The 24,221-nt window shown below is 36.7% G+C and overlaps 1 protein-coding gene across 3 annotated transcripts in view; it reads left to right on the top strand.

Annotated features, from left to right (window-relative positions):
* The window catches only part of LOC147840198 (uncharacterized), a 42,382-nt gene extending 21,017 nt beyond the window's left edge, over positions 1 to 21,365 (top strand). For 2 of the 3 annotated variants that reach the window (XM_087286802.1, XM_087286801.1), the window contains exons 2-4: positions 4,846 to 4,889; positions 6,939 to 7,423; positions 19,854 to 21,365. In XM_087286802.1, coding sequence (XP_087142928.1) covers positions 4,846 to 4,889; positions 6,939 to 7,423; positions 19,854 to 20,365 — 1,041 coding nt within the window. In that variant the 3' untranslated portion in view covers positions 20,366 to 21,365. Of the gene's footprint in view, positions 1 to 4,767; positions 4,890 to 6,938; positions 7,424 to 19,853 lie in introns of all 3 variants that reach the window. The other variant, XM_087286803.1, reaches the window with a different exon arrangement.
* The last annotated feature ends 2,856 nt before the right edge of the window (positions 21,366 to 24,221 follow it).

Raw genomic sequence — 24,221 nt, 5'->3', positions numbered from 1 at the left:
TAACAGGGTAACCTGGGTAGTCTGTCAATCCTGAAACCACAGAGCACTTTTAGCCAATATTTGCTTAACGTTACCATGAAACATCAAAACATCTTTAAACTTTTGATTTGATTCAGTAAGAAGCAGTTGAACACTGATGTGCTTAATGTAAAACACTATGACCACTTCTTCTCCATTCATCATAATGACTTACTGTCAGCCTTTTTCGTTTAGTGTTACAGTTACCACAGACAGTACATAGGCCCACAGAAATGCATTGTAAAATATTTCAGAATATTGTTTTTATACAAAACACATAAATACCAAATATATTTTACTGTATTTTCAGTTTACAGAGTGTTCATCCCAACCAACACAAAGGTGCACATAATGTGGTCTTCATTTGCCATTAACAGAAGGATTTACAGAATACTGTTAGTAAAAAATGAAAAAATAAAGTGTGGATTTCGGCATACACTTTCCATACCCAAGCAGGAAAAAAATCTTCAATATGATTAAGGAATGGAGAATATGGAAGGAGATAAACAACTAAAAAACATGGGTGGACAGTGTACCAGTTATAAACCAGATGAGCTCTGATTCCTAAATTGCAATTCTGTGTGACAGGTGTTTACTCATGTGATGAGTTAGTATGCAAAGTAGGACAACTGACTTTACAATTGTGAATGACAGTGTGTTCCTTGTGAAAACAAGAGATTTTCTGCATGCAAAATGCAGAGAATTGTGTGTAGTGTTTTAAAATAGTGTGTTTTAAACCTGCAATTTGGGTGTAAAGCAGGAATTGTGCTTGTAGTTTAGCTGCATTGGTTCAGGGGGTTGGTGCATCAGTTACATATTGTAGTCATTGTGTCTGAAGTACAAGTAATTGTGTGTAAACAATTAAGAAAAACTGTAATAGTGACATTCTGCCACCTACTGGCGATTTTAGTTTTTAGTTTAGATGTAACATTTAAAGCAAATTTTAATTATTTTTAATTATTTCAAATAACATTAGGCTATTCAACGTTTTAGGATTAAAAATCACTGTTTTTGTTATTATTATGAATGGTTCAGGGTTTGGGTAATATTGGGAAATAATATTACAATTTAAAATAATGCTTTTCTATTTTAATATACTTATTTATTTATATGATGCAAAGTTAAATTTTTTGACACTATTATGTCGCATGATCCTTCAGTGTATTGTCAAGTTGTGCTGTTAAATGTTTTTCTATGATATTTTACAGGATTGATTGATTGAATCCTGGCAAATTATTATTCAAAATATAAATACTATCAATGTAACATTATTGCTGAACAAAAATATACATTTTCTTTCAAAAAAGAAAGGAAACAAATGAAAAATAAAATATGCTATGTTTTTTTATTTGTCAAAGAATCCTAATATTATGTTTTAAACGTAAAATAAAGAAGAAAGGTGCTTTAAAAACAACACAATAATGGTTAATGTTATTTTTCTATTTTTCTAATATTTTACAGCAAAAGTATCAGATCTAATAGGCGATAGTGATCTATGAGTTGGTCATCACTGATATGTCGTAGGCTACGTTAAACATGTAAAAAATTAAAACACAATAAGACTCAAATGTAAAACAAATTAAAAAAGGATTTTACAAAACTAAACGACATGAATATATTAATAAACAACCTAAACTTTACCTCCGGAGACATTTGTTATTTTTGTTATACATTTTTTATACGTTTTAATGCTATCTTGAAAACAAACATCATTATATATTAACATATTTATATTTAATTTGCACATAATTATTGTATATTGTATAAGTTAGCTGGCAAAAAGCAGACAGACGCACTAAAAACTGCTCAAATATATATAAGATCAGTGTAGGGAACGTCCAAACTTTGCAATTAAAACAAATGTCAGTATAAGTGAGTCGACTTATCATAGAACATCTTAAGAACAAGATCAACAGTGATGTGCATAAATGGCTAAAGTTGCTCATGATGAGCCAAAGTATTCAAATAGCCACAGAACAACAATTCAGAACCCATTAAATGGGGGGTGTGTTTTCCTTGCCCTCAACAAAAGCACGAGCTCCTACGTAGTAAGCTTTTTTCCAGGCATTTCTCTCACTTTTGATTAAAGGCCACAGCTTTTTCCTTCGCTCCCTGTCTTCTTCACATAAGTCTTCTGCAAAGCGTAGCTTGTTGTCACGGAGGTATGCGTTGTTTCTAGCTGCCCTTCAAATTGCGTCACGATGCACTCTGCTGGTAAACTGAAGAATAACAGGCCTGGGTTTATCAGTGTGCAGTTTTCCTATGCGATGAACGGTATCGATTAAATCTGGCAGCTTGTTTTTTCCATCAGGTAGCACTTCCTGACAAATTCGAATCACATCATCCCGTTCACATTGTATTGTTTCTCCGGAAATCCGTACAACTTCAGATTCCACCTTCTATGGCAGGGGTCACCAATCTCGGTCTTGGAGGGCCGGTGTCCCTGCAGGGTTTAGCTCCAGCTTGCCTTAACACACCTACCTGTGTGTTTCAAGTATACCTAGTAAGACCTTGATTAGCTTGTTCAGGTGTGTTTGATTTGGGTTGGAGCTAAAATCTGCAGGACACCGGCCCTCCAGGACCGAGATTGGTGACCCTTCCAGCTCCTGAATTCGGTTCTCCAACCTGTTGCGATGATTCTTTTCCTCATCAATGCATTTCTCGGCATTAGATATCTTTACTTTCAAGTCTTTTACCTCTGAACAAACGAAATCAACCGTCTTTTTAAGACCTTCAATTCGCATAGCGTTGTTGTTTATCAGTTTCTCCATACCGTCTGCCCTGGCATTAATCAGTTCAGAGAGAGTAGATATAATTTCCTCACCAAATATGTCAGATTTACCACGTTTGATGGATGGTGGCTTACTTGGAGTCACAGGTAAAGAAGGAAAGTCATCCACAGAGGGTAATGGCGGAGATACATGGGTGTCATAATCATGACAAACATCCATCAGTAAATTGCTCCCTTCAGAAGTTATCATGACTTCAGGGTTGGGCTTCATAACAGCAGGTGTAGCCGAACTGCTAACCGTGAGATCTAATAGATCTTTCCTTTTCTTTTGAGATTTCGACATGTTTCTTCCGTTATTAAATTACAGATATCAGTTTCAAAAGAGGTCTTGATAAGCGTCACTTATCTTAAAGAAATAATTTGTTGCAGAGCTTGGGAAAGACAACTGTTCAGAGCGCCATCTTCCCGCCATCCACAATGAAACAATCCCGAACAATGGCAACTAACTGGCATGCATATTGCGGTGATCACTATGATGATGTCATCCACCCATGGCACTTTCACTATCCAGCGTTCTGAATTGATTATTCCCAGCAAACTTAAACAATCTGTAACGGCATTCTTGCACACAGCGTGTCTCAATAATAAAACCAGGATGAAAACAACCGTTTTGACATTTCCCTGCGATCATTTGAATTGTCGCATAAATCGCGTAATCACAGTGCTCCTATTGGTTCTTAGATTGATGCTCAACGCAGCTGTTGTCAAACGGCAGGAAAGTGTCTGAAATCTTCTGACACTGCCAGAACTTTATCTGAAAGAAAATCTGATCACAATGGGCACTAAGTGGCTGTCTGTGCACATGTCAAACCAACGATCAAAGATCACAGATTTTAGCCTAGGATTTCAGGAATGTTTTAAGATTTCCCAAATTTGTCTCAGATGACAAAATCGTGGCTGAAATCTCACAGCGTGAGCAGGGATTTACATACTGATGATATACACTTACTGACCACTTTATTAGGTACACCTGTCCAACTACTCGTTAGATCAAATTTCTTATTAGCCAATCATATGGCAGCCACTCAATGCATTTAGGCATGTAGACATGGTCAGTACAATCTTGATGCAGTTCAAACTGAACATCAGAATGGAAAAGAAAGGTTATTTAAGGGACTTTGAACATGGCATGGTTGTTGGTGCCAGACAGGCTGGTCTGAGTATTTCAAAAACTTTTCACATTAAACAATCTCTAGACTTTACAGAGAGTGGTCAGAAAAAAAAATATCCAGTGACTGGCAGTTCTGTGAGCCCAAATGCCTTGTTGATGCCAAAAATAGAGGAGAAAGGCCAGACTGGTTCCAGCTGATAGAAAACGGTAATTCAAATAACCACTCGTTACAACTGAGGTATGCAGAAGTGCATATCTGAATGCACAACACGTCAAACTTTGAGGTGGATGGGCTACAGCAGCAAAAGACCACACAGGGTGCCACTCCTGTCAGCTAAGGTCAAGCAACTGAGGCTTCAATTCACACTGGCTCACTAAAATTGGAAAATAGAAGATTGGAAAAACGTTGCCTGGTCTGATAAGTTCTGCTGCAACATTCAGATGGTAGGGTCAGAATTTGGTGTCAACAACATATAAGCATGGTTCCATCCTGCCTTGAATCAATGGTTTAGGCTGGTGGTGGTGGTGGTGTAATGGTGTGGGGGATATAAAGAGGGGTCCAACCTGGTACTAGTAAGGTGTACCTAATAAAGTGGCCGGAAAGTGTATACGCCCACATCTTTGGCATGGAGTTCTCTCAGATATATGCCTATGTTTTTAGCAGAAACTGTTGACTCTTTATCCTCTTTGAAGGAGGTTTAAACCTAAACCTCAAAAAAGATAATAGCCTACTGTAATTGTCATGTGCGTGGGGGCGCTGCGGTCTAAATTGCATGTCTATGCAACACACAAAGCTTTTATGTATCCTTTTATGCCCTATATTTTGGTTCCATCATACAATCAATAGAATACAATTTAATACAGTTCAATGACTGAATCTTTAAAAATGTTGTTTATTGACTAAACTTATTTTCTATTTTTTTAGTGTGTATCTGTGACAGACGAGATGAACATGTTGCGCTTATCTGGGTAAGTTTTTATAGGTTTTATACACTGTATGCAATTTTTTGTTAATGTTTTTAAAATGAATGATTATGCATTAATAATATGATACTGTAGGCTAAACAGAATTCCTAAATAATCAGGCGGTGTATTCACAAAACATCTTAGCTCCCAACTTGCAGATTTAGGAGAAAATCTTAAAAATAATGGGCTTGTCAACCTTGAATTTAAACATTTTTAAGGACTCCTAAATTTTTACTCTAAAAGCATTTTAAAATGTGTATTGCAGTAGAGCACCAAATCAGTGAAATGTTAGTAGTGAAGAAGACTCCTAAGTGACTAAGACTATACCACAAATGTCCCTAAAATGGTTGTAGCTGGCAGCATTATCCCTTAGAAAGAAAACATTTTGTAAAACATTTGACCACAATGTTCAAATATATATTTTTAATTTATTTTATAACACTCATAAAGATAAACTATAAAGGCCTTATATATACCTTAGATATTGGCAATTTTTGGTATTTTTCAAAATGATAAAAAATATATATTTTAAGACAACTAAACTATATTTCATTCCTTTATTCATTTTCTTGTCAGCTTAGTCCCTTTATTAATCCGGGGTCGCCACAGCATTCCGCGAACTTATCCAGCTAGTTTTTTTTTTTACGCAGCGGATGCCCTTCCAGCCGCAACCCATCTCTGGGAAACATCCACACACACACTTATAAACTATGGACAATTTAGCCTACCCATTTCACCTGTACCACATGTCTTTGGTCTGTGGGGGAAACCGGAGCACCCGGAGGAAACCCACGCAAAGGCAGAGAGAACATGCAAACTCCACACAGAAACGCCAACTGAGCCGAGGTTCAAACCAGCGACCTTCTTGCTGTGAGGCGACAGCACTACCTACTGAGCCACTGCCTCGCCTAAACTATATTTGTTTTCTAAAAAAAATACAATAAGTAAAAAATCTTTATTTATTTACAGCTTTTTAGTATTTTTTAGTAAATGTATAATATGCTAGTATCATCCAATAAGCATTAAGCTTTGTCGTCAGTCAGTCGTTTCCCATTGTGGTTTTGGTGAGTGCAGTCGGTGGAGAGCTTCTGCGCCTGACTGCTCAATCTAACAGCCGGCTTGAGAGTTTGCGAGAGTATTTTGACACTTGACATCAGATATGTCTCCCCTCATAGTTATTAATCCTGATGACATCATTTATAGCAACAAAGTTAACCTTGCTCTTACTCTTAGTCTAACCTTTATCCATTCCTCTCGACTCAGCTACCTATTTTTTTCCTTTAAAGCTTATTAAATTAAATTTTAAATAATTTCCCTTTATAATTTTATGTAATTTATTTGGAGAATATTTATTACTTTATATTTCTGTAAATTCTTTGATTTTTCACAAAATGTAATTTAATAATCTTTCTCATACCTTCAATTGAATACAAATTAACTTGTTGTTTTTTAATTATCTCCCATTTCAGTGTTTTTGCTGGACTTTTGAGGGGGAAAAAAGTAAATACAAAGATATCTTATAATTCTGCCCTTTAGATGGCCTCATAACTTTATAGGAACCAAATGAACAAACAAATTTTACAGCAGATTTTAACATGTTTTAAACCTCTATCATAACCACATACATACTAGGCAAAAAAAAATCTAATTTCAATATTTCCAATATTTTATCACCAAGTTCAATATGTAATATTCCATATAGTGTTTTTCATAATTGAATGACAAACCTTTGTGGGTCAAATGTGTCACTATTTTTTAATGTAATCTACATAAACTTCAGTTTATTTGTGTGTGTATTCCCAATGATAATGTAAAGTCTAAATAAAGTATTTTACCCCTTATAACATTTTTTAGCAAGGAGGTTAAGCTTAGGGGTTAAACTCGTCTCAGCAGCTTTGTAAATAGGTTTTAAGACAAAACATTTTCTGCTATTTAGGAGAACTCTCAATGGATAAAATGTTTTGTGAATATGGGCCCAGATGTATTTCTGAAATGTGTATGAATATTTCAATGGTGTCCAAATATTTGTTTCCCTCTCAAACCTACTTGCAGTGTTGTGGAATTGCAATCTATGGAGACGGTAATTGGGCCTCTAAATGAGGGATTTGTCTCGATCTATAACATCTGCAAGTTACTCTTGGAAGCAGAAGTTGATTCCACCACAGGTATGTGCTCAAATTATGAACAAATCAGGCAGCAAATTGAGCATGCCGAGCAGTGCCTGACAAAATCCGATGCAATAGTCAAGGAGAAACTACAATGTTTGGATGAACAAATGGAGAAACTTATTAAAGAAGACAAAAATGTTAAGCAGCAGCAGAAGGAAAAAGCTTTGGCCATGAAGCAACTACAGATTCAGAAAGAATCTGCTGAAGAATCTTTAAAGTATTCCAAAGAAGCTTTGGATCAGGCTGAAAAAAATCTAGAAACGGCAAAACATGTCTTGAGAGAACATGAGGCCAGAAGAAGCACGGGTCAAGGTGTAGCAATTGCAGGGGGAGCACTGACTGTAATACCAGTAATTGGTTGGCTTGCAGGTGAGACATCCTTTAAAATCTTTTGATCTACTATCCATTTTACCATCATTTTAAAAAGCATACACTGTTTGCCCTGTAAATTTACGGAGAAAAAATGGCAGCTGCACTAAAAAATTATAAAAAAAAAACCATACCACTTTACAATAAGGTTCATTAGTTAATGCATTTACTAACATGAACTAATCATGAACAACACATGTACAGCATTTATTAATCATATATGAACATTTACTAATGCATTATTAACATCCAAGTCCATACTTGTTAACATTAGTTAATGCACCATGAGTTAACATGAACTAACAATGAACAACTGTATTTTCATTAACTAACGTTAACCAACATGAACAAATACAGTCGTAGATGTATTGTTCATTGTTTGTTCATGTTAGTAAATGCATTAATTAACATTAACTAATGAACCTTATTGTAAAGTGTAACCAAAAAAACATTTTTACGTCAACAGGTTCTACATTACTGAGTTAGGGTACATTTAGGTAACAATGTTAAGTTAAGATAATTACAAAAAGTTAATGCTATAAGTTAATTAAAATTTCACACACACACACACACACACACACACACACACACACACACACACACAGTAAAAAAATCATTAGTGTAACTTTGTTTAATTATGGCATCTTCATTTTATATTCCTTTTGAAGCAACAAGATTAAATTATTTTCATTTGAATTATCTTGGGGCGACACAATGGCAAAGTGGGTGGCACGTTCGCCTCACAGCAAGAAGGTCGCTTAGTAAGTTGGCATTTCTGTGTGGAGTTTGCATGTTCTCCCCGTGTTCGCGTGGGTTTCTTCCGGGTGCTCTGGTTTCCTCCACAGTCCAAAGACATGTGGTACAGGTGAATTGGAAATGCTAAAATCGACAGTAGTGTATGAGTGTGTGTGAATGTGAATGGATGCTTTCCAGTGATGGGTTGCTTGATAAGGAATTACATTTATTCTATGTCATTTTCAAACACGTTGTACCTTCAAAGGTGTTTTTAAAAATCAAACAAAATTAAGATAAATAAGAGTATTTTGTATACATGAAATGGTAGTGTAAGGTCCACCCAGTTGGCCCAATGCCGGTGTCCACTGGTGGATGAAGGTTCACTGCATGTTCGGTCTTTCCAGTGCACAATGTTGATTTATATTAAACTTAACTCATATCTGACTCCAATTTTAGTATGAGATGGTTTAGAATATTAATATATTTATCCTTGTTTTATCTGACTCCAATTATAAAACATTAAGAAGATTATATCAATATGTAATTTAGATAAATGTTTGAACCGTTTGTCTTCACTAGTAACTATTACATCCGTTCATTCGGGTGCTCATGTCGCTCAGAGAAATCGTCTCGGCCGAAGGCGTCCCTCACGGTCACACTCCGGTCAGTCTTGAATATTAAACAGAGGTAAATTGACTAATACTTTAGATGGCCGCTACCAGCGCGCTCGTTCTAAAATACTTTAGTTAGTCCCGCTTAGATGTACACCTTTGAGTTAAGACAATCATCATTTCTAATTAGAGGTTAGGGCATTAATATAAATGTACCCGACTACTGGACTCTATAGTAACTTTGGTTTTCACCAAGCCCATGGTTTCCCATATGAACTTAATTTAGAATAATATTACCTTCAAACAAAGGTCGGGTACCCAATCTAGGTTAGTCGTGCAACACCTTGTTGACCTAGACGGAAGTTATCGCCCTTTCCACCTAAGTACACATGAATCAATACCAAGAGTCAGCCGGATCCCTAAAACACAATTAGTGTGCCAATGCTCCATCTCAATTGGATTTTAGTCCGTCTACTGACCTGACGCAAGACGTGCGGAAACAAGGATACAGCGTAATCTACTTGAATTAATAATTACAGAGTAAGCAAAATATGGTCAAACATTACAATTTATTAGTCAGGTAAATGTATTATGCCAATTCAATCAGTCAATTCATAAATGATCAATACAAAACATCAAATTATCAAAGATAAATCCAAGATGAAAAAGATGCATTCCTGACTTTGAAATATACATAACATGGGGCAGACCCCATGTTATGGGCTGATCTGGTTAGGCAGAATCGCCCTGAGCTTTTCTTAGGCCTTACCTTAAATAATCCAAGAATTCCCTCAAGGAAGGGGGTGTGAATGTATAACAAAAGGCATTCACACTTAGTGTCACACCCCTCACAGTGGTTCAAAAGATGCCTGAAGTTATATATTTATTGTTCTGATTATGTCTATTTCTGAGAGAATGAGACCATTGTACCAATCGCACTGAGACATTTCAAATGATATCAAACATGATAGTTAAAGTCAGTTTGGTTAATTCTAGAACATTCAAACATTGAAATGACCATATGTGTGAGTTAGGGGGATGAAGCAGACTCAGATGCAAATGCAGCAGGAACTGGTTTTTCCCGCATTCCCCTTGCTGAGTTGTGAAGTTACCAGTCTCTGTTTTCAGCTCATGTTTTGAATTGTCAAAGGCATCAGAATATTTGCAGTATTTCAATTCTTACAGATAACCCCCATTTGATCCCGTGGGTCAGATATAAATGTGTCCATGGGGTCACTATGTATCCTTGTTGAGGTCATTTAGGGGCAATTCAAGACAGTCTCTGTAGCATTTTCAGTTGTAAGTCGTGTTCAGCAGGTAGCTAAACAGGTCCAGGCTCGTTTTCACCTCTTTTGAGGAGCCTGATTCGAATGCACTGCTCATTCAGTCCATACAGGCCTTCATAGTCTCCACTGTGTCCTTCCCCTGGCAAAAGTGTCCACGTCGTGTGGGCTTCTCATAGTCTGCTTCTTCTGATGAATCTGGTCATCTCCAGATATGCAGACATCGGCATGTGGGGGGTCTACAGTGTGTATACACTGCCTTCTCCCGGACACCTAAACAGCAACTTGATGGCTCAGCGATTGAACAGTTATGAACTTGTGTCATTCTGCATTGGAGAAAGTCATGAGGTTAAGCATAAAATATATGATCAAAACATAAAAGTCAGCAAGTGCGAGTTGTACAACTGGTCTCAGGTCTCTTTCAATCTGTTTAAATGGTCCAATCAAAAACAGATAAGTCTTTGTCACCACTGAGATAGTGTATAATGATAGGGAGAATATTAAATATTCTTGGTTTGAATTACTCAAGGTAAAGCTATCAAAAGGTCAGTGCAACTTATTAAAACAGTATAACAGGCAGTATGCATCATAAAACATATCATCATGACAATACATTCAAATAAATGACATTCATTTTCAAAATGAAAAAACGTGAAGATATTTGTCATACATGATAGTAATCACATTATTTAACCATAATTATGAAGGTATATCTATAATAATGTGTGTGTTTGTGTGTGTATGTTGTGTGGTGTGTGTGTTTGTGTGTGTGTGTGTGTGTGTGTGTGTGTGTGTGTGTGTGTGTGTGTGTGTGTGTGTGTGTGTGTGTGTGTGTGTTAGTGTGTGTGTGTGTGTGTGTGTGTGTTTGTGTGTTTGTGTGTGTGTGTGTGTGTGTGTGTGTGTGTGTGTGTGTGTGTGTGTGTGTGTGTGCGTGTGTGTGTGTGTGTGTTTGTGTGTTTGTGTGTGTGTGGGGGGGCTTGAACACAATTGATGGTATTTGTCAAATTTAAATGTCCTAGTGATTATTAGAAGTGTCCTCACTTCGGTTTAATTTTAATCACTTTAGCACTTATACCTGTTATTGGTGATAGATTGGAAAACCAGGGGCCCTCTGGTTTGTCAACCATCCCCACAACAGTCAGTGTATCTATGGCAAGTTTGCCTCTATTGAAGTTTTATACCATCAATTTGTTGTCAAAGCCATGCAAATGTGTAATTTCTTTTCAGCTGACAGAGGGTGTCAGAGGGTGTTTGTTGTCTCGTCTGTCATCAGATTAATTATTCTGTTCTATGTGTGTGAGGCTAATGTGTTTTGTTCGTATAAACATGGACAAAAGATCTTAACTAAAGAGATTTGACTCCTGGGTCTTTGAAGACTAAGGTGTTATCTATGTGCCTGGGTTTACCTGTGGCTATGTGTCAGTGTAATGCTCCGAACAATGGTAATCAACTTTTATAATTGTGTTGCAAAATTTTAGTCCTGTTTAACAGGGAGCCAGCATAAGAATGTGAACATGAGGTGTGTTCCGGCTCAAATTGATTCCATATAATATCTTTTACGGAGCATTTTAAGGTGCAATGATCAAAGCTGGATCCTGTAAAAAATGCATTTTCATGGTTAATTTAATTATCACACTATATACTCCTGTTTGTAGTTCAAACTGCAGCTATACAGGGGATAGCAGAGTTTTCTACTTTTGGAGATCAAAGCATGAATTTCAACATAGTTAATTCCATTTTCATACAGGACATGTGGTTTAACATGTGTATAGTATAAAAACAAATTTAAAAATGCCACCAGGATTCGTGACAATAGAGTCTGTTGCTATTGGTCTTTGCAGGAACAATGCAGTAAAGTTCTTTATCGCCTCTAGGTAACCAGGGTTTTAGTCCCATTGCTATTAAGCAATTTGGGAAGATTTTAACTATGAGATCTTTCATGTCTCTGTTTAATTTACCATATAATAATTTACATCTTAGTTGAAGTAAGATGTTTTGTGAAATCACAAAGCCTCCTACAGTGCTGAATCCATTGATAAGATCAGCTGTGGATAATTGTTATTCTGATGACTGATCAAAGACTTTTTTCAGAGGACTCACTGCAGGTGAGGTGTTAGCACCACAGGGGTTCTTGCTTTGAGATGCAAGACGGAAGACTTTTGGCCTCTCAGGTTATGGCCTAACCTTTTGTTGCCCTCATTTGTATTTGTTTGATGTGGACCGGATCTGGAGTGTTCTTTGTTATTGGTCCGCCTAAGAGGAGAACAAAAGCAGAGAGAACCATTTTTAGAATTTTCATCAGTTTCAAATTCAATCATGTGGAATTAATGTTAATGCATCATCTTGCAATATTAATTCTGGAAGCCACATGATGTTGCTGGTCAGATCTGAACTGCTGTTGTTGATTTCAGCATATTGTGAGTGTGTAACACCTGTTTACACAGTCTGCTGTATTCTGAGCATTATCTCCAAGTTCCGCTGGGGACATTTTTCTGAATCAATCAATGATTTTTCATTAATTTCAGTTCACAATCTAATGGGCCGATACCCATAGTTCATTTTTTGCTCTCATTAACAGTCAGATCTGTTGGCAGAAATCATTTCACCCTTTTGGTGTTCTCTGCTTAACGGTTGTCATTTTATGGTGTGACTCACAGATTCTTAGATCTTTTGACCCATAAAAACTTTGGTAACTCTGAATGTTATCATATCCATCCCCCTTTCATTATGTTTTTTCTGGTGAGCTTAACTCTCTGATCAAATTTTAATTGTAGGTGGTGTTTTTCAGCGAGGATTTTATTGGTTTACAATCAGTTATGCTATAGTAGTTCTGTCAGTGTTTTCATTAAGCATAAAGAAAGCGAACCTCCTCAACGTGAAAGATGTTTCATCTTTAGTCTTTAGTGCCATGATTGGCGATTATAATATAATGTACATTATTGTTTATCCCTAATGTAATTATATTATATTAAAATAGTATGTATTAAATATAATTATATCTGGTCTCTGGAGAGTGTTTTAGAACAACAGTGCATTTTAGCTTAATGCTTTTATCTTGTGATCAGGGCTGTGTTTGCCTGTAGGCTGCATGGAGAACAAAGGGTCAGCAAAGGCTTATGGCCAAATGGAAGAATGTAATTGTTTTATGCAATTACAGCAAACACATTCTGAGCATCTTTTTATCACTGAGGTGAGATTTCTCTGCTCTCTGTCAGGCCATTTGAATATGAAAAGGTTTGAGCAATCAGGAGGTCTAAGGGCTTATTTAAAGCTAAAATCTTTTATATTTAGTCTGTTTCGAGATTAAATTAAAGTATAGTGGATATTTTAGTTGATCAGCATCATATTTGAATTTATCCCCATTAAATTTAAATGGCAAATTTCTGATTTGTAAAGGCAGAGTTTTCATTAGAGCTTATTTGTCTTTTTTGCAATCAAATCATTCTGTTCTGCTCACCTTTATTTTTCACATGCAAATGCCTTAAACAGACTGTTGTTATTAATCCAATTTAAAAGTTTACAATTGTTTTTAAATCTTAAACCATTTTTTCCTGTTTTCCTTTTTTCCGTTTTTCTCTTTTTTATAAAACAGTAGATTTAAAACAATGATAGTTTTTGATTTAAACTTTTAGGATCTAATTTATAACTCTCCACTGAGTCCCAGAATATAATTTGGATGATGTTATTCCAATTTTAAGCTTCAACTCTTGCTGCCTAGCAGACAAAGAGATTTCAGAGCAAGGGATGGCATTTATCTATAATGCTGCTATCATGTCCCTGATAATCAAAGTGGTTTTGTCTAATTCTCAACCCCACCGGATAATGCATTCCGGTCTAACATTTTTGAGCATTTCCGACTCATTCTATCAATGTGTTTATATAGGGTGCGTCCAGCTTTCCCTCAACATTTCTAATAGGCAAAGAAGAATTGACTTACCACAGCAGCTGAAGATAGAATAGAAGATCCAAACCTCTTGGTTGATATAAATCCATTTTGTGCTGGAAAGACGTAACTCGCCTGAGTTGGGAGATCACGGAGATGGGTCACCATTTTGTAAGGTCCACCCAGTTGGCCCAATGCCGGTGTCCACTGGTGGATGAAGGTTCACTGCATGTTCGGTCTTTCCAGTGCACAATGTTGATTTATATTAAACTTAACTCATATCTGACTCCAATTTTAGTATGAGATGGTTTAGAATATTAATATATTTATCCTTGTTTTATCTGACTCCAATTATAAAACATTAAGAAGATTATATCAATATGTAATTTAGATAAATGTTTGAACCGTTTGTCTTCACTAGTAACTATTACATCCGTTCATTCGGGTGCTCATGTCGCTCAGAGAAATCGTCTCGGCCGAAGGCGTCCCTCACGGTCACACTCCGGTCAGTCTTGAATATTAAACAGAGGTAAATTGACTAATACTTTAGATGGCCGCTACCAGCGCGCTCGTTCTAAAATACTTTAGTTAGTCCCGCTTAGATGTACACCTTTGAGTTAAGACAATCATCATTTCTAATTAGAGGTTAGGGCATTAATATAAATGTACCCGACTACTGGACTCTATAGTAACTTTGGTTTTCACCAAGCCCATGGTTTCCCATATGAACTTAATTTAGAATAATATTACCTTCAAACAAAGGTCGGGTACCCAATCTAGGTTAGTCGTGCAACACCTTGTTGACCTAGACGGAAGTTATCGCCCTTTCCACCTAAGTACACATGAATCAATACCAAGAGTCAGCCGGATCCCTAAAACACAATTAGTGTGCCAATGCTCCATCTCAATTGGATTTTAGTCCGTCTACTGACCTGACGCAAGACGTGCGGAAACAAGGATACAGCGTAATCTACTTGAATTAATAATTACAGAGTAAGCAAAATATGGTCAAACATTACAATTTATTAGTCAGGTAAATGTATTATGCCAATTCAATCAGTCAATTCATAAATGATCAATACAAAACATCAAATTATCAAAGATAAATCCAAGATGAAAAAGATGCATTCCTGACTTTGAAATATACATAACATGGGGCAGACCCCATGTTATGGGCTGATCTGGTTAGGCAGAATCGCCCTGAGCTTTTCTTAGGCCTTACCTTAAATAATCCAAGAATTCCCTCAAGGAAGGGGGTGTGAATGTATAACAAAAGGCATTCACACTTAGTGTCACACCCCTCACAGTGGTTCAAAAGATGCCTGAAGTTATATATTTATTGTTCTGATTATGTCTATTTCTGAGAGAATGAGACCATTGTACCAATCGCACTGAGACATTTCAAATGATATCAAACATGATAGTTAAAGTCAGTTTGGTTAATTCTAGAACATTCAAACATTGAAATGACCATATGTGTGAGTTAGGGGGATGAAGCAGACTCAGATGCAAATGCAGCAGGAACTGGTTTTTCCCGCATTCCCCTTGCTGAGTTGTGAAGTTACCAGTCTCTGTTTTCAGCTCATGGTTTGAATTGTCAAAGGCATCAGAATATTTGCAGTATTTCAATTCTTACAGTAGTATCAACTCAAAGCTAATCAGTAAAGCTATGTGTTTGATAAAAAATACAGACTGTGGAATGTATTTTAACAGAAATATTCTGCAAACTGAATTTACATAATGTAAAAACAGTATTACTGGATTAATGGAAACCACAGCTGCCGGTATTTTACAATAAAATCAAGAAAAGAAAAAAAAAAACAGCAAAACGTTTTTTGTGTCACCATTGTGGAGAATAGTAGTGTCTGAGTTCAAGTCTAAGATGAACTGAGAGCACCTGATGCTGCAGCTTCTTTTGTTTTAAATGTAACTGTGTAGTTACTGATGCAGGGAAAATTTTGTGTGTTAATTGTAATCACACATGAACACATTAATGCATCTAATGACTTGTGTGCACTAAGCTATGATTTTGTGAACTGAAAATTGTATCAGTAATGAAATATGTTTTATAAAACTTAAAACAATTTTTTTACAGAAAAATTATGGCATCCACAGCTGCTGTTTTGTCCATAAATTTAACATATAAATTTTATATAAACTCATATAAACATATAAACTCTGAGGGAGTGTTAATTTTAACTCTAAGGTAGTTAAATCTACTATCTAAAATTTGAAATGTCATTTCCACCTCTGTCATTTCCACAACACTGCCCCCTGTGATGGTAAGCAGCATGTGGTGAAAATGACATTTATGATTAAAAAACACAATTTATAAGGATTGCAAAGATACAGGAGTTAGACAATGAAAAGATATCAGTGGCCAATTGAGTGAGGGAGGTTTCATGGCTAAATTTAAGTCTTAATTCATCTTCATCCACCAGTAAGAGCAGAGTGTGAAGGCTTCATTAGCAGAGTAATAGCACAGTTTTGCTTAAGATATTGCAATGCACACAACATTATATGGTGAAAAATCAGAGTTCAAATGAGGATAAATTGTTGGTGTGTGTCTCGCCGGCACATCTGTGACTAAGACAGCAAGTCTTCGTAATGTATCAAGAGCCACGGTATTCAGAGTAATGTCAGCAAACCACCAAGAAGAAGAACAATTTAGACAAATAATTTTTTAGTAGCCTTATACATGCAAAAAATGTGTGGTTATGCTTAGTAATTTTGTAAATTGAGTTTAGTTCAAGAGTTTAATATTTTTTTTTTTTAATAAATATCTAAAGTTTTTCTACATTACAGTTTTGTACAATGGCTATGACAGTTTTTTTAATACATTTAACAAGTTTGCTAAACTCTTAACGCAGCAACACACCTAAAACACACAATTGACAAAACAGTTAATTTTATGCTCAAAATCACACATTGTAAACTAAACCTCTAAACTACTTTTCAAAATACAATAATAAACTAACACACTACACCATGTCTAACAAAACACTACAAACATGTTTCAAAATAACATAATTGTTCAAAACACTAACACGTGTTCTCTTTCAACAGAAACATTCAGTCAATCATAACACACTGACAATAAAAACACTATCATCAGTTAAATTTACAGAAACTGCATTAGTTTATGTGTCAGCTTTGCCCTTATATTTTAAGACTCTCTACATTTTCATTTTGTTGGGTTTAGTAAATGCAGTTTCTTTTTTTTACTGCAAAAGTTTAATACAAAAATAAAGAAAAAAATTGCTTTATAAGTTATAAAAATTGCATTTACAGTTGATGTAAAAAATACAGACACAGAATTGCTGCAGTAGACTTTATTTGCAAAAGGCAATCACTGCAAGATATACAAACAGAAAAATACTGAAAATTTCTATACTGCCTGGTCTTCTGCATTTGCCCGACTTCTTCTCTGGCCCGGCCTGGTAACGATGGCCCTTTAACCTATTATGTTTTTCCTACGGCGATGCCTTTTCGCCAAGTTGAAGCCAGTCTCGTCAACATAGATAATTTTATGTTGAACTTGATTGACCTCCAATTTCATGACTCTCTAAAAGTAATTAGACACAGTGTAAATGGTTCACTGTACTATAACTAATGTATGTACTAATGAATGCCAGGTTTATAGAGTAGGTTACTGCAAAACACACTGTGCATAGTAAAGAAATGACTGTATTGCATAACCTTATCTGGACATATTGGTGACGGAGTTCTGCAATGTGCTCACTGTTCCTTTCAAAAACCTCATGAGTCTTTTTTTAGAACATACAGTATGATCATGTGATTTGAAAAATCTCAACACAAGAGTGTGCTTTCTAGATGGGAATCATATTCATGGGAGATGGGAGCTGTCATCTATATATATATATATATATATATATATATATATAGAGAGAGAGAGAGAGAGAGAGAGAGAGAGAGAGAGAAAGAGAGAGAGGACTCATGAGGTTTTTGAAAGGAACAGTGAGCACATTACAGAACTCTGTATGTATGTATGTATATACATACACACACACATATATATATACATACACACACACACACATATATATATATATATATATATATATATATATATATATATATATATATATATATATATATATATATATATATATATATATATATATATACTGTTTACTTTGGCTTTAGCCTATATAGGTTCTGTTTAGAACATGATGTTATCTGTTCTGACATACTGTGTGAAAGCATTGGTAAATTGGACTGTAAAATTACATTGTTTTGGTTTTGGTTGAGTTTGTGTGTAAAAATAAGTTCAAGCATTTTAAATTTGTGTTAACTGGATGCATTTTGTGTCAAAGCAACTAGAGATGTGTTAATTGTATAGCCCACGAAGACGGATGTTGTGCTAACCGTGTTAAGAGTTTAGGAAACTTGTTAAATGTATTGAAAAAAGTGTCATAGCCATCGTAAAAAACTGTAACACTGATTCATTGTCATTTCCACCACCACACACATTTTTTTAAATACTTGAAAAGTTATTATCACACATTAAAAGTGTATTCACAGCTTATGAGTTCATGCTCTGTTTAATATACACATTCAGTTTATTTATTTTCTAATAAGCTCTTAACCAAATTAATTTTAAATTTTAGAGTGTGGCAGGTGTACAATTCAACATTTGGTCCTAATTGACTAATTTATTTCATTGACAAATGTATAATTATTGTATATATTGTGGAAAAATTAGTCAAACTAGATACAAAAATGATCATAGACTATGTTTGACTGCCATAATTTATTTCATTTTGTAATAGGCTGTATATTGAGATGTAGTGGAAATGACATTTGTTCAGTTCACGATGGAAAAAAATGTTAAATATGAATAATGTCCTCTTACAGATCTTAAAACTAGACAAATTATTTAAACATATGAGACTATGTTAAGTTACTTTTGAACAAGTTCTTTTTACTCAACTTCACAAGGCTAAAAGTGCCCGTAGTTGAAGAATTGCCCACCTACACACCGCTTACAATGTGGATTTTTTAGGTGCCCTTTTAAAGAAGCAAAAAAAAAAAAATGCTTAAAAAAAATGCTTGAATGCTTGAAATGTGTGAAATGAACCAGAAGGGTTATAAATAACTGAAAATAAGACGTCAAGGCTGAAGAGCCCGACTAAACCAGACTCTCACCACCATTATGGTGAAACGAAACTAAAAACATATAAAGTTCTATTCTCAATAAGAACTGTATAGAAGTCAAAGCAGCCAGTAAAAAGTTAGTTTGCTTATGTTGTTTATGTAGTTTAGCAGTTATTTTATTTAATGTTGTAACTGAGTTCACTGTTTGTGTTTATTGTTTTTTTCTTTTCTTTTTTCCTTCTGTGATTGTGATTGTTATCAGCAGGTGTTCATCAGTGTCTGAATTCACTCATTTGTGTTCACTGACTGTCAAGAGAGATTACATTAGTGTTTGGTATAGTGAACAAGGGCAAAAAGGCAAGCTCTAGTCTCACTGAACTTTTTTTCCCATAGACTTCCATTCATACGCACTCAAATTTGTCAGACCAGAAACGATTTGCAGTTCACGCAGAAATGTATTATATGAACCAATCGCTCTCTTTTAAACGTCTAATCATCTTGTTCCCTTTTTCGCAGCGCCGTAGGACAGAATAATGCATGCTCAAACTAGTGTGACCGCAGCATGATTCAAATTTTAAACACAATCTCTAAATGTCTGCTCTGAGCTCTATTAATTCAAAGTTTACTGCTGTTGGTTACTTTAAACAAAATGATTACCAAAAATGCAGTTTTCTACAGACTATCACTGTTTTACTGTGAAAAAAAGTATTATTTTGTAGAATGTGGCCGTTTTTACAGCAATTTTTTACAGTGTATTTAACCAATAATTGTGGCTAAGGTAATTTCTTTCTTTCTCCTAGCTTTAATAATGATACCTGTTGGAGTAACTGAAATAAATAAAGCTTCAAGCGCAATCAGGGATGCTGAAGATGATCTTAAAGAAAGTGAGTCCAGAGTGGAGAACAACAGGACAAAAGTATCTGATTATCAGTCCAAGATCTCTAATATAGAGAGAGAGATTAAAGAAACGGATGAATTGCTTAAAAAAATTCAGAGTGAGATTGAAGAGGTTAAGCAGCATCTGACCTTCACCGCTGATATTCAAGAGATGGTGAGAAAAGCTGTGAATCTTATAAGTGTTGTCAGTGGAAAAGTCACTGTTCTGGAGAGCCAAACCCGACGCTTCATCCTTTGGGAGCCTGTGATAAAGGCGATGGAAGAAGTGATGAAGGCGGTCGCAAATGTTGCAGAGAATCGTCTCCTTTATACTCACGGTGTGTCATGCTTCATGAATACTTTGAAGGAGAATGTTGGAGGAATGCTGGCTTTGTGCTCCTCATCCACTCATTCTGAACATGATATCTATTACTGAATGCAAATAACCAAAATACAAGGGGGCAATAAACAAACATAAATTTAAAATATATATTTTACAAATGCATGACATAATAACAAACACCCCCAGAATATTGAATATGCTGAATAAAAAAAACTTGTGTTTTATACAATTTATTTAGAAAAAGCATGTCATCATGGAATGTTTCTTTTTAATGAAAAATATGTTGTCTGTAGTTTACAGTAATATGGTGAACTTTAGTGTATAATAAATAGTTTTCAAGTGAGTAACATTGCTGTGAATGCTGGCTAAACTATTGTTGCAGCTACAATTAAGTTTTCCCACTTTTAGATTTTCAATGCTTCTCATTTTTTACTTTTGCAATAAGTGATAATCAAAGATTTTGCTCAATCAATGGAAATGTAATAATAATTTTTAAAATCCATAATAAAAAAATCATCTACTCATCATATTAACTGTTGGATAAATGTTTTCTTTTTTCCACACATTGCAAGTTAGGTATTCCTGACAAGCATTCTACTTGTGAATGTACAAAATAGTTGATATAGTAAAAATGCATGTGCAGATGACTCCAGTATTAAAGATCTATAATAACTGAATAACTGAATAATTTTGATTTAAATGTTAATTATAACATATTTTCTTGATTGGTGAAAGCAGTATAACATTCTGTAAAGTAACATGTTTTCAACAATAATAAAGGTGACCAGCAGATAGAGACATCGCTGTCTTTACAGAGAACAGTTTATTTTGTAAAACCAAGATCGAGGGAAAGCTTGAATGTGGTTTACAGGTTTGTCATCGCTGTTTAAAACAATGTATAGTGAAAGGTATTGGCATGTTCAACAATTCCAATAATTGTATTTAAAATAGCAAATGACATAATATAGTACGTTTATTAACATTATTTCAGCATTCATGTTTTTCATATTTCACCTCAGAAAATCCAGTGCTACAATGGGCTATATTACTTGTCACATTAAATTCACACATTAACAATACAATCCAGGTATTTGTAAATTCATGAGCTTTAAAATGCCTTTCTTTCATACGTTATTTCTTTCTTTCTTTTACTCTTTACTGTTATATTTTTATTCCAGATATCTGGCAATTTTGAAAATGTTTTGCATATATTACAGATTTACTTAGTTGCTTTGTATGTTATTCTTAACATTGACAAACCAGTAGCTCATTTGTATATATACATTTTATGTTTAGCATACCAAAATCAACATACAAACTGACACTTTTCAATATGTGGCATATGATAATGATTCATTCATATGTATAAAAAAACATGACAAGCAAATTTAAAGCAGGAAATAACTGTCTATAATAGCGGTATAAAAACTATAGCCAATGACAGGAATGTTTTCTTTTTATGTACCAAGGTTTGTTCAAAATAATTAGAAATTAGACTTTTATGAAGTGCACTAGATGATTACTATTAAGAAGTGACTTTTTCCATCTGAGATATTACAACGGAGTATTACTGTCAAAACAGAACTTCTATAAAAACTACAAAGTTGAATTTGTTTTGCACTCTGATTAGATAAAATTACATAATGGTATAAAACATGAATTTAAAAATAGGTACTTAATAATACTTAATACTTAAACATTACATCATTTTAAAGAGCCAACATTATGGGTTTTTGAAAATTCCCCTCCATGTAGTGTGTAACAGCTCTGAGTGAAGTGAAGTATCCAGCTAAGGCTTAAATCTGTTAGTGTACAGTGTTTAATACTGTTGATTCATCTATAAAAGAGTCGACTCATAGTGCTTCAAACGAGTCGCCTTGATACCGAGTGTAGCGAGGCAGAGGGAAAACAGCGGCACAACAGGATGAGTTTACAGACAAGTCCCCGGAGGGTGCTTTATTTACAAAGTGAATGTGCTGTAAAAGGTGCTCTTCTTTAGGGTGAGGTGCTCTGGTGCTCCGGGAAGTAGGTGAAGGACGGTGAGTAGTCGGGTGCAGGATCGTCACGAGCTGGAGTCCGCTAAGGAGAGACAGAGAGACAAGCATTAGCACAGGGAGTCATAGAAGGAATCAAGCTCATCTTCTCCTGGCGTAGGTTGGGCTTATATGTCTCTCCGCTTGATGAGCTCCAGCTGTGTCCGATCCTGGCTTGATGAAGGTCCAGCTGGGTGAAATTTGCGACCAGGGCGACGTGGCATATAATTGCTCGTTACATTCCCCCCCCCTTAGCGTCGTCCTGGTCCTGGGTGTCCTGCGGAGAAAAGGTAGAGTATTGTGAGGGGGGGTAGAATGGTTTGACAGACCTGCCCATCCTGACCATAGCCTTGAGAGCCCGTCGGCGTTTCCGTGGGAGGCCCCGGCTCGATGTTGTACCGTGAAGTTATAATCCTGGAGCGACAGGAACCATCTGGTGACTCGAGCGTTGTTATTTTTCGCCGTTGACATCCATTGAAGTGGAGCGTGGTCGGTCACCAGGGTGAATCTTCTGCCAAGGAGATAATATCTGAGCTCCAGGATTGCCCACTTGATCGCCAGGGCCTCCTTCTCCACCGTGGCGTACCGGGTCTCTGCAGGGGTAAGCTTCCGACTCACGTACATGATGGGGTGTTCTTCATCGCCGTGGACCTGGGAGAGGACCGCGCCCAGGCCCGAGTCGGAAGCGTCTGTTTGTAGGATGAAGGGGCAGCCGAAGTCAGGTGCGTGCAGTACCGGAGAAGATGTTAGTGCCGTCTTCAGGGCTTGGAACGCGCCGTCTGCTTCCCTGTTCCACTGTATCTTCTCTGGCTGCCCCTTTCTGGTCAGGTCTGTCAACGGGCTGGCTATGGATGAGAAATTGGGAATGAAACATCTATAGTAGCCCGCTAACCCCAGAAATGCACGTACCTGGGTCTTTGTGGTGGGTTGTGGAGTTTCTTGTAGTGCTCTGATCTTGTTCTGTTGTGGCTGTATGAGACCTCTACCGATGTGGAAACCGAGGTATTTTGCTTCTGCTAGACCCAGGTGGCATTTCTTGGGATTAGCTGTGAGCCCAGCCCTACGAAGATCAAGGAGCACCCTCCGCAACCGGGATAGATGTTCTTCCCATGACTCGGAGTGGACGATTAGGTCGTCGAGGTATGCTGCTGCATACGGCTGGTGGGGTCTCAGCAGGATGTCCATCATACGCTGGAATGTTGCTGGAGCCCCGTGGAGCCCGAAGGGAAGAACCCGGTATTGCCAGTGCCCACCGGGAGTGGAGAAGGCGGTTTTCTCCTTGGCGCTTTCACTTAGTGGTAGTTGCCAGTAGCCTTTGGTGAGGTCGATCGTGGATATGAATCGGGCTCCACCCAGCCGATCCAGCAGCTCGTCCACCCGAGGCATGGGGTACCCGTCGAATTTGGAAATTTCGTTCAGCTTCCTGAAGTCATTGCAGAAGCGGAGGGTGCCGTCGGGTTTGGGGACCATCACTATGGGGCTGGACCACGGGCTACGAGATGGTTCGATGATTCCCAATTTCCTCATCTTTTGGATCTCATCGTTGATAGCCAGCCGGCGAGCTTCTGGTACTCGATAAGGCCTCTGCCGGACGATGGTGCCAGGTGGGGTGATGATGTCGTGCTGGATGATGGTGGTTCGGCCCGGTTTCTCTGAGAACACATCCCTGAACTGACCGACCAAGGCTTGCAGCTCCGCCTTCTGATTCGGTGAGAGTTGCTCACCTATATGGACAACGGGAGAAGTTTCTTCTGAGAAGGCAACTAGATGACCTGGAGCTGCAACCCATTTCTTCATCAAATTGATGTGGTAAAGTTGTTCTTCTCTTCTTCGTCCCGGCTGACGGACTCGATAGTTTACCGGCCCTACCCTTTCTACCACTGTATATGGCCCCTTCCAAGAGGCCAAGAACTTCG

This window comes from Danio rerio, chromosome 16 (assembly GCF_052040795.2).
Source record: "Danio rerio strain M-AB ecotype USA chromosome 16, GRCz13ab, whole genome shotgun sequence".
NCBI classification, from domain to species: domain Eukaryota; kingdom Metazoa; phylum Chordata; class Actinopteri; order Cypriniformes; family Danionidae; genus Danio; species Danio rerio.
Note: the sequence above shows the minus strand (reverse complement) of the source record. Positions and strands in the feature narration are given on the sequence as shown.